This window comes from Hyperoodon ampullatus (genome assembly GCF_949752795.1).
Source record: "Hyperoodon ampullatus genome assembly, chromosome: 2".
NCBI classification, from domain to species: Eukaryota; Metazoa; Chordata; class Mammalia; order Artiodactyla; family Ziphiidae; genus Hyperoodon; species Hyperoodon ampullatus.
In genome coordinates this window covers 27,013,184-27,024,728 of record NC_136915.1, presented here as the reverse complement: position 1 = coordinate 27,024,728, position 11,545 = coordinate 27,013,184, and the positions used below count along the sequence as shown (strand labels likewise).

Sequence of the window (11,545 nt, the reverse complement as noted above, 5' to 3'; positions counted from 1 at the left end):
CAGGTCAGCTTTGGAGCGGGTGAGATGGGAGCCCAGAGGAGCGTCTCCGTGGCACTTGTCCTCCCTTTCCCTCGGGAAAGGGCAGCGGTGGCGGCCCGGTCAGGGCTGCGCGGCGGGGAGAGAGGCTGCGTGCGAGGCTGGGGCTGAGCACAGTGGGGCACGGAGAACCCCGCTGGGGCTCCGGCACAGGCGAGAGGGTGGCAGCGCGGGTCGGCGAAGCCCCGCGGGCCGGGTCATCGGGGGTCGGGGCGGCGAGGGGGCGCCCTCCGCCCCTCACCCCGCCCCCGCGCCTCTCCCCGCAGCGGGGGCGCCCCGCCCCTCGGGCGCCCGACGTGGACGCGGCCGCCGCCGCCGCCGCCGCCGCCGCCGCGCGGGAGTCGCTGTCCGCGGAGCCGACATGCAGGCGGCGCGGGGCGGCACGGGGCGGCCGGGCAGGGCGGGCCGCGGGCCGGAGCGCCAGCGCGAGCGGCTGCCGCACGCCGAAGCCGCCGCCATGCACCCCGGGCCGCCCCGCGCCGCGCTCCGCCTGTGGCTGGGCTGCGTCTGCCTCGGGCTGGTGCAGGCGGGTAAGGGGGTCCGGGCGCGGGGCGCGGGCGGGCATCCTCGGGTCCCTTGCCTGCCCCCTGGGGACCCCGTCTCAGGCCCGCTCACTGCTCCCCTCGCCCCACGCCCCAGCCCCTTTCCTGCTTGCTTGACCCCAAGACCCGACCTCCAGCTCTCAAACCCCTTCCCACCACCCCTGCTCTGGGATCCACGGTCTTGGGATTCCCCAGCCCCCGCATCCCATTGCCCTGACCCCAGGCCTTTCCTTCAGGAGCCCTAGCTCCTTTCTCTGGCCCAGGGAGCAGCTGAGGACACCGGTCCCCCCACCTTGGGCCTCCCTCCTTGACCCAAAGCCCTGCAGGACAACTCTGCAGGTCGAGCGGGATGGGGTCCCACTGTGTGAGGGGGATGGGAACCGGCACCCGAGGGCACAGGGACAGGTGGGGTGGACCCCGAGCCTGGAGTCTGGCCTGCCCCCTGGGGCCTGGCCTCCTCCTCACCCTGCCCCTCCTGATGCCCTGTCCCTGTCCCTTCTGGCTGCTGCCACCTTGCTCATCTCTCCTCCGACCCAACTCTCCTTGGCTGCTCAGTGCTGTCTCCCTGCTTCCGTCCTGTGTCTGTCTCTGATACCCGACTGTCTGTTCTCCGGTTTTGCGTCTGCTGCCCCTGTCTGTGTCCCTCTGTCTCTCTCTGCCTCCACATCTGGCTTTGTCTCCCCAGGCCCCAGACCTATGAGGTGAGGGGTGAGGTCTTAGGCTTAGGTCTTCTTCCCCTTTAAGCGCCTGCCTCTTCGGGATACAGAAGCTGTGTGAGTCCACTGCCCCTCTCCTAGAAAGTTCTTCCTTCCCTGACCCCCACCATCCTCATCACTCTCCTCTCATCTGGTCCCCTTTGTCCTCTCCTCCCATCCAAGAGGCCCTACCCTGTTCTCTTGACTCCACTGAGGGGCCGTGCTCTGAGTGACCCCATCTTCTTCTGCCGCCTTCCCACCTGCCTCTTGGGGCTGGTGGGGTGTGGAGAAGAGGCCTTTCCCCAGGCTTCATCCTGCCTGGGTCTCCACAGTACTGGGGCTTCTTTTCTTGGTCCTCACTCCCATCCCAGGGCTCACCCAGCTAGGCTCTTCTCGACCTCTGGGTCTTTCTCCTTCCCTCAAGGTCACTCACTTGACAGTGCAGTTCTGTAGAAAGAGCACTGGACTGGGGAGCCTTCTGATTGCTTTGCACCAGACTAACCTTGAGCTCCTGCAGCCCGGCCACCTATGTCTCCCCCATGCCTGTCTCCCCACCTCTCATTCCTCCTCCTTTAGACCTGGCCCTGGCTTGGGCTCATCAGTTTTAGCTCGAAACCTAGTGGGGCCAGTTGTGGCCAGCAGGGGTTCCCACCCTGTTTACAAGGAGCCTGGGGCCTCTCAGGCCTGGCTCTTCAACCACTAAGGAACTGAGACCCAGGTGCCAATCCCACTGGAAGGCCTGGGTTTCTTCTTTCCCACCTCATGGCCATCCCCAGGTTATCTTGTCATACTGACGAGACCATGGGCCTGGACCTCACAACAGGGGGTGCTCAGGCTCAGGTGCCTCCCCACCCCCAGATAGCCCCTCGGCCCCAGTGAATGTCACCGTCAGGCACCTCAAGGCCAACTCTGCAGTGGTGAGCTGGGACGTCCTGGAGGATGAGGTCGTCATTGGATTTGCCATCTCTCAGCAGGTAACCCTTGAGGGTCCCTGGGAGGGAGGAACGCATCAAGATAGAAGTGGTGGATGGGGGAGGAAGGGGTGCCGAAAGAGAAAGGAAAAAGGAACGAGGAGCAAGAGAGTTGGGCAGAAAGCTGCACACGTGGCTGGGAAGGGAGGCCCCAGAAGGGAATCCTTTGGTTGGAATCTGGGAATTAAGGGCATGATTTTGATCTTAAACAGATCTGAGTTTAGGACCTTGCTCCAGTTCTTGCTAGTTGAATGGCCTTGGGCAATTTCCCTAACTTCTGTGAATCTGTCTCCTTACCTGTAAAATGAAGATATCAATACCTAACTGCAGGGATGATGGGATGCTTGAGTCAGATTGTGGATGTCCGGGGTTTAACATGGTAGCCAGGTGAGGCCTTATCACCGCTGGAGAGGTGGGCAGACGTGGGGTGGGGGCCTGGGCACTGAAACCTGGGGCCCGGCTTTTGCTCCACAGAAGAAGGATGTGCGGATGCTGCGCTTCATCCAGGAGGTGAACACCACCACCCGCTCGTGCGCGCTCTGGGACTTGGAGGAGGACACCGAGTACATCGTGCACGTGCAGGCCATCTCCATTCAGGGCCAGAGTCCGGCGAGCGAGCCCGTGCTCTTTAAGACGCCACGGGAGGCTGAGAAGATGGCCTCGAAGAACAAAGGCAGGCCCGGGCCACCTTTAGCAAGGGACGGGGTGTGGGGAGGGGCGGTCAGGGCTAGCGCGGCAGGCGGCTGGAGGAGAGCGTGAGCTCCCCATCCTCCCCCAGCCCCTGCTGCCTAGCCAAGCAGCCCCTGAGAGAGGGAGGTCCACTCTGGTCCCCCAAGCTATGGGATACAAACCTTCAGCTCTGGATTAAGTCTAGTCGCTGCCACCCAAGTAGCCATCAGCATGTTCTAGAATCTCTTTTTGTTAGGTGTGTGGGCACCTGTAGAAATAAGCCCTTAATATTTTGCACTTGGCCCTAGAAATGTGGCTGGCAGGGGCCCAGGGAGTCCTGGAGCTAGTGTCTCTCTCCATACAGATGAGGTGACCATGAAGGAGATGGGGAGGAACCAACAGCTGCGGACGGGCGAGGTGCTGATCATCGTCGTGGTCCTGTTCATGTGGGCCGGTGAGTCTGGCCCCAAGCCCTTCTTCACTTCACCTCGGGGAAGTGGAGGACCCTCACCAGACCCTTTACTCACAGAAACGAAGGGTAGGGGGCTTGGAGGCAGTGAGAGGACTTAGGAGCCTAAGTTCTGCTCTGGGGGCCAGATCTGATCCCTTCTCTAACTGACCTCTCACCAAAAAACGAGCAGTTCGGTAGCTGCCTCGTAGGATTATGAGTGATTGCCCTCCCTAATGAGTGGCCAAAGCCCCTGGCCTTCCAGCCCTGGCTGCAGCAGCCTCTCCGTATTCTTCCGGGTTGCTGTGCCTCCAGGTGCTTCAGGCCCGGGCAGCTCAGGCATGGGACACCCTCTTGACCCACTCATCCGTCTTGACACAGCTCGGAGACCGGCTGCGTGAAGCCTCCCCAACCCATCCATTAGAATGTTCCTCCTGCCTCGATGCTCCCGCGGCACCCTGTGTGCTCCTCTCTAAATTTAGCCCTTCTTAGCTAAGTTACTTGGGTTCCTGTCTTTCTCTTTTCCCACTTGTCTGTGAGCTCCCTGGGGATAAAGACCATCACCTTTGTACTCAGCTCAACCAGAATGTACTGAACAGCCACTCCGTTCCAGAGAGTAGGGCTACAGTCGTGACTCAGAAGAGCCATGTGCTTGTAAGGAACTCAGTCTGGGAGATGCCAGGCCCGTACTTAACAATAATTCAACGTGATGAGTGCTATAATAGCACCATGTATGGGAGCAGAGGATGGGGAATGAATGAATCCTGGGGCTAGGAGTAGAAATCAAGAAAAACACAGAGAGGAGGTAGATGGGGATTGAGCTTTGAAGGATGAGTAGGAGTTCACCAGGCAGCCAAAAAGAGGAAGGGTATTCTGGGCATGGTGTGTTCAAGAAGGAAATTAAGCTCAGTCTGACTCAGTGCAGCTGCGACCCAAGAGAGACGATAGAAAGTGAGGGGTAAAGGCTGTTGAGGCTGTCAAGTGGACTGGAGTCCTTCTTGAGGGAATTAAACACCATGTCGAAGTTATATGAGCATCGTGGTTGAGAGGACAGGCTCTGTTGTAGAAGCATATGGAAGAATATGTTCCGTAGACACAAAGAAAAGCAGACACTTGAAGAAAAAAAAAAAGCTGGAAAAACAAAGGATTGTACAAAAGGGGAGGTTTGCTTCTGGTGCATTATTAGACTTGGCACAGACAGTATTCACATCATTGTAACAATATAAAATAGTGAATTAACTCGAAATTGTGATGTAATTCTGCTAGGATGATGAGGAAGGAAGTAGAGGGAGTGGTTAGGCTCTGTATGCTATGGTGGGACGTCAACAGATAATCTCTAAAACAGATCAGGAAATAGCACTATAGAGTTCCCTGTGGCCTAGTGGTTAGGATTCTGGGCTTTCACTGCTGTGGCCCGGGTTCAATCCCTGGTCGGGGAACTAAGATCCTGCAAGCCGTGTGGCGCGGACAAAAAAGAAATAGCACTGTAAATCAAGTATAGAGGTAAAAATGGGGAAAACACCTACGAGAGTTGGAGGCGGTTGCCTTGATACTATTGGACTTTCAAAAAATATTAGTTTGATAACGATAAACATTTAGGAGAGTGCAGGCCCTGGAGTGCACACCCCCACTCCACCGTGTGACCTTGAGTGAGTTATCTAAGCTCTTCATCACTGTCCTCCCTCGTAACCTGGGGATGGGAATAACCAGTGCTCTCAGAGAGCTATGAGGGCTCAGTGAGATGGAATGTCAGGGCCCAGCACAGGGCCTGGCACATGCTAGACAAATGCTACTGTTGCTCTTTGCCCTAAAGGAAAGGGGAGCCCTCTGAGGTTTAAAAGAAGGAAAGGGAGGAGACACGATCAGAAGCATGTTGTAGGAAGATCAGCCCAGCAGCAGTGAAGGGGCTGGTGGGGAAGGGGACAGGTGGATACAGGAGCCAGAGGCCAGAGGCAGCCTCTTGCAGTAGTGCCGGTGAGAGGCCATCTGGAGCCTGGTACCCACAGGAGCTCAGCCTAGTCTAGTGGGCATGAAGTGGAGAGGCAAGGACTGGGGCTCTGGCCTCTGACTGGTTTCCCTCGTCCCCTGCAGGCGTCATCGCCCTCTTCTGCCGCCAGTATGACATCATCAAGGACAATGAACCCAATAACAACAAGGAAAAAACCAAGAGTGCATCAGAAACCAGCACACCAGAGCACCAAAGCGGGGGCCTTCTCCGCAGCAAGGTGAGGGCAAGACCTGGGCCCGGGCGGGGGCCCCGTGGCTGGCACCCTGGTAGTCCCCGGGTTGCAGAAGGGGTCAGCTTGGGGCCTGGCATGGCTGCAGCTGGACAGAGCCAAGCTTGGCCGCTGCCTGTGTGACACAGGGGACACTGCAAATTGATTTTGGATCCTCTCCTTTTGCAGGGTGCCAGGAGCCAGTAGGGCTTTAAAAAGAGGGCAGTGAGTGGGGAGGGCAGAGCTCCCGGTAGGTGCGGGACAGCAAGAGTAGGGGTTCTGGGCTCATTCATGCTCCTGCTGTGCTATATGACCTTGGGCAGGTGCTTCACCTCTTTGTACCTTCATTTCCTCTTCTGTAAAACAGATATGAAAACCTTTTCAGTGCTTGCTTTGAGCAGCTCAGAAGAGAGACATAGAGAATGGAAGAGAATCTCATGGTTCTGACGATGATTATCCAACAAACATCTGGCTCTCTCTACATCTCCTCCTTCCTCCATCTCCACCCTCTGGCTTACTGTCCTCTCTCTTGGCTTCTCTCTGGCGCTCTCCTGAAGCCTCTTATTAATCCACCATCTCCAGAAGCACCTCAGCAATGTCAGTGGCTGAGGCTACGCTCAGAGGCAGATCTGCAGGATGTGAGAGAACCAGCCAGCGGGATGCTCGGCTAGGGCCCAGGACCCAGTCCTGGCCATTCAGCTGAGTGAAGCCGAAGGCTGGGTTTGAGAGGCAGAGAGATAAGACATCCAGGCAGGGCTCCTCCTTTCCTTCCACCTGAGACAAGAGCCTGGCTTTTAGGCTGCAGCCCTGCTGCTCCCTTCCTTCTGGTGTCTTCTCCCTGTTTCCATCCTTGCAAGAAGTCTGTTCAATTTAGCCCTGGCCGCTTCTCTCATTTTTTTTTCCTCCCAGTTTCCAAACAAGCCCTCGGTGAACATCATCGAAGCATGACTGCCTGTCTGCAGGGAGAAGGATTTCATTTTTCTTCTCTGCTGGTCCCCAGGTCCATGGGCACAGGGAGGAAGCGGACTGCCATGGCGGGGAGGCACAGCTAGCTGCACAGTTCTCCCTCTGCCCCCCATCCTAGTCTGGTGAAGAAGGCTGAACTGCAAACCCAAATTCTGCAAAAAATAAGCCACAAAATGAAAAGGCCTGGCCCTGTTCTGGAAAAGGCAAAGCTGCATGAGACACAGCCTTCTTTCTGCCTCCTCGCCTCTCCTGGACTGGCTTCCTCTTTGAGAAAATGCACAAAGCTCCTGGGAGGTGACAAGCACCTAGATTGACAGAAGCTGTGTCTTTCAGGGACGCTGTGGGGCTGCCTGCCGGGCAGGGGCCTGGCTGCCATCAAGCCTTTGCTGGATCCAGCCATCAGGGACTTGTTTGTGGCGCGATGCACAACTTTGCGAGTGTGTAAGATGTTATCTGTTCTGTCTCTTTTGGAAAACACAACCGAAGGGCTTCACTCCAGAGGGCAGAGGGATTCCCCGAGCTGGTTGCCTGTGTCCTCTGTCTTCTTTGGCCCTTATTTTGACTGTAAGATCGTCAGTCTGGGGTCTGAAGGAGACAAAGTGGGAAAGAGACCTGGAAGGTACTGGCCCCATTTCTTTAGGAAAAGTCTCTTGGAGTTGCAACAGTGCTGGCTTGCACAACTGAAAAGGTACATCCACATGGGACACCCCGGGGACTGCTAAATCACCCCCTCTGGGGTGGACGCTGCTGGAAGGCAGGCCCGAGCCATTCACCATGGACAGTCAGAGCAGTCCTGACCTCTGGGGTCTCCATATCTTGCCATCTCATCCAGGGTTCGTGAAAGCTACCCAGGGTCCTCATGTCCTTCCCTAGAGCCTGAGTGGTGTGAGGTGACAGGTCTCTCCCTCCACTGCCTCTTTCTGGTTTAAAAAACAAATGGTGCTTGCTAAGGAAGGCAGACCCTTCCCTAGGACTGACACGGCGCGGCTGCTGAATGCCTGCCTGGGAAGAGACGGACCTCTGCGCCTTCCATTTGTGGCTAAGGACGACAGTGTGGGCAACTGCGCCTGGCACAAGCCTGGCACGCAGTCGGCGCCCAGTGAGTACCTGCTGAACTGAATGAGAAGCGCGGTGACCCCCAAGCCAGAGAGCTGAAAGCCATTCCCCAGTGACCGCGGTCTACAAGAGCTCTCGGGGCTGGGGCAGCTGCCACTCTGCTTTGCCCGAGTGTGGAGCACAGAGAGGGAGGAGAGACAGGGTGAAAGGCAGATGTCAGCAACACTAAGGGCTTCCTCATGGGAGGGCATGAGGCTCCACTCATTGTCTTGTGACTTCCATCCCTGCTGAATGGGGCTGCAAGGCCAAGGCTCCTTAGGGGAGAGGTCCTTACCTCTGATCCAGTTAGAGCAATAACCACTTTTTAAATGTAAAATAAAAAGACATATGAAAAGGCACATCCTTGTCTTCTGGTAAATGCCCAAGTGTTGCCCTCTTTTTCTGGCAGTTGGCAGCAAATCAGGACGTGTGGAGGAGGGAGTCAGTTCTCTCCATTTTGGCCTGCAGCTTCTTAGGGACAAGCCTGCCAGCCAAGCTGGAGTTGGAAGGGAAATCTCGAACAGATGGGGGTGCACGTGTAGGAGGAGAAAATAGTTGCTCTATCATCCCATTACTGAGCCCCGCCCCCCCCCCCCCCCCAACTGAGCTTGGGCTGCCTCACTGCATAGGTATGCAGGCTGGAGCTCAGTTTTTAAAACAAAGGGTTTTCCCCTCTGGATGGGGTTGGTGCTTTTCCTGGCCAAAGGGAATGCAGTCCTGCTTCTCCCAGCGTGAGGGGGAAGTAAAGAGGGACTGCAGAAGCTGCTTCCTGCAGCTCAGGATTCACAGCAAGCTGTTTCGGGGGGATGTTAAAGGAACATCACTCTGATCCCGCAACAGGCTGAAAGGTAGAGGAATGATGCCATTACCCAGTGAGCAAACCAGTAAATGGGGCACCTTGAACATTTCTGTCCAGAGCCGGGAGGAGCTTAGGAAATGTCAGGTGAGTGGGGCTTAGTGTAGGCTGTTCTGGAAGGTTCTGAGAGCAGAGGGGAGCAGGTCTTACAGGCTGGGTGGGAGAGTGGGTAATCGATTAGCACGCAGAACTGCCAGCCAGACCTCAGAGAGGTACTTCCCAGGTCCTCTGTGCCTGTTTAGTGCCAGATGACGGAGAAACTCCAAGTCAGCATCAGGTATAGACAGCTGTCAGTGGGGTCCAGGGAGTGCCGCTAATGGGTTTGCTGTCTTTACCTTATCTGTGCCTGTAGCACATCATCTTAGGGTAAGAGGGGAGTGGAGTGAACAACACGCCTCACTAAACTCCATTCCCTTTAATCACCTCCCTAAACCCCCAAGTTCTACAACAACTGAGCTCTTCCCGAATCAACTGTAGTGACACAGTGGAAGCCTACGGCTGTGACTTGGGCTGTGGTCTTTTCTTCACCCCTCACTTAGATCTGCAGATTCCCCACAGCTTGGGAAGGGCCCAGGCAAGTTGTCTGAGACTGAGAGATCCGCCCTGCAAGACCACAGCAGGTCTGTGGGAGGAACGGTGGACTGAGGCAGGAAACCCTCAGGCCAGTTACTTCTCTGATGGGGCCCTGGACTCCTTATCTGTCAAAAACCAAGGGGTAAGAACAGAGGATTCCCAGACCCCCACCACCACCACCTAGAGTAGGAGCCAAAGGGCTTCCTTATGGGACAGGAGGGAGACCCCGGGGTCTACAGAAAGGAGGACTGGTGTTTCTATGAGGCAAGAGTCTTTCCTCTCTCCAGTCCAGTCCTCTCAACCCCAGCTTTTCAGCGTGGGCCTCCTTTCGAACCCACTTTTATGATCTCTAGTTCAACGCTTTACAGAAATATTTAATATCTCACCACCCCAGTCACGTAATGTTTCAGACTTCTACTTTCTCACCCTCTTTAAACCTATTTGACAGATTTTGGATTTTCCTTTTAAAAAGTAGCCTCCAAGAACAAAATGCTTTTGTAAATGGGACACCCCACCCCCCAAGCTCCATCGGTACAATACTCCCAAACCTTCAAATGTTATTTGAAGCTGAACTGAAGGAGATCTTTGTATACAAATAATTCCTTAGTGATATAGCATTTCAGGACTAGATGGCTTTAAAGGTTGTCCAAAAGATTACATTCCACCGCTTCCCAATGGGTGCTGGGAGGGTCAGATTTTTCTGTCTGTGGCATGTTCCAGTTGTCATAGGGGGAGGACAGGTGGGGAGGAGTGACAGGGCGGGAGCTTTTAGTTAAGGAATTCCACCGTTGGCCAGCTGATACTTCCTGTGACAAGTGGACATTTTTTTCCTGACAGGTGCTCTGGCCTACAAAACAAGCATACCCTAGAATCAGCTTAGGAATAACTGTTTTCTCTTAGAAAAGCAGGAAACTCTGCTTTCTAGTTTTAGGTGGTTGAGACTTTTTCTTCCCGTAAAAGTTCACAACAGGCTGGTTAGAGAATGAGTTGTTAGAGAAGGTCCATTTCTCCTCCTCCTCACTTCTCCACAACATAAAACGAACTGAGGGTAAAGGACAACACCACCAGCTCAGAGAATCCAGCCTGGTCTCTGAAACCTTTGAGGCCTACAATAACACATTGCTAAAAAGGAAATAAGCAATTACTGGACAAAGGAACACCTACACCTGAGAGGACAAAATGGATATGTGTATGTATAGGTCAAGAGACCCTCGGATTCAGACAAGGATATTAAACAGCTGAGTATTTAGAAAATTTATATTGAGGCTTTCACCTGGACTGTAGGCTACGTGTTAAAAACTTACAGGACAGCAGGACAGAGAAGCCTATCCAAATATGTTGCTACTCAATGTCTCAGCACGAGCTGAGACTGTAAAGCATTGGCTAATACAGGTGACAAGCTCTTACTTCCTTCCTTTTCATCTTTGCTCCTGGGGTGAGTCTAAGAAGCTTAGGTTCACAAAAGGGATCTAAGGAACGCTGTCTCCCACATCTACCCACACTTATCCAACCTTCACCCCAGGCTCTAGGAACAATTTCTGGAGAAGTTGGGTTAAGAACAATTATCAATTCTCATTTCTCATATCCCTTTCAAAGGGAGAATGCCCCAGGTAGCTCAGTTTCTTCCTTATCAGTGCTGGCTCTGGAGAGGCAGAAAGACACAAGGGTCAGCCATCAGCCACAGGAAGGAATGCGAGGCAATGCCTGTGTGATGCGGCTGAGCCATTCTCCCCCTCTGCAAAAACAGCAGCACAGTGATATTTAAGGCTCTCCCTATGTCACGCTCCTGATGTGCACTATATGTAGCTGCAAATCCCAATCAATTTCAACATTTCTTAACTGCTGGAACACCTTTCTTAACACTGTAATTTACCCTCAAAAGAACAGGGAACACACACCCTCGCCTCCCCGGTACCACATTCCACTAACTGCCGCCCCTCCTACACCCCACTAACCTACCTGCACAAAGAAGGAAGGAGCCCTCCTTCAGAGCCCGCAGTAGACGGCCACGGTGCAGAAGCCACCGACAAGAACTTTTATTTCTTTGTAATGACATTAAACACAACTGCTACAAGGGGAAAAACATGATAAAGAGGAGGCACCAAACTTCAGTTTCATAATTGATCCTGACAACAACCAAAGTAAATTGGGGTCTGCATTAGATGCAAAACTACGGTTATTTCAGGCTCTTTACTTACAAGTAAACTATGTAAACAGCACATTCCTACTCTGCATTGTCAAGACCCCCGTGTCGAGAATGTCATCACAGATAAAGAAAGCTAGGTAGGCGGTTAAATGCACACAACCCTTATGTAAATAAAACAACAGGGCAAGAATTCTACATGAAAATTAGACTTACAGGCCAACACTAAATGTGAGATATGTAGCTTTTAAAAACAGATTAAAACTCCAGATTCTACCCACTACCATCTTTAAGGCGAACATGCCTGATAATGAGTTTTCTTTGGCTTTGTTTTT

At 54.1% G+C, this 11,545-nt stretch overlaps 1 protein-coding gene across 1 annotated transcript; it reads left to right on the top strand.

Moving 5' to 3' along the window:
* Positions 1–397: 397 nt before the first annotated feature.
* Positions 398–6,525, top strand: FNDC5 (fibronectin type III domain containing 5; the record flags this gene model as incomplete). The annotated part of the gene is made up of 6 exons (XM_079696701.1): positions 398–566; positions 2,132–2,247; positions 2,719–2,917; positions 3,278–3,367; positions 5,453–5,586; positions 6,487–6,525. The coding sequence occupies 6 exons, from the start codon at positions 398–400 to the stop codon at positions 6,523–6,525; spliced, it is 747 nt and encodes a 248-aa protein (XP_079552827.1).
* Positions 6,526–11,545: the final 5,020 nt, after the last annotated feature.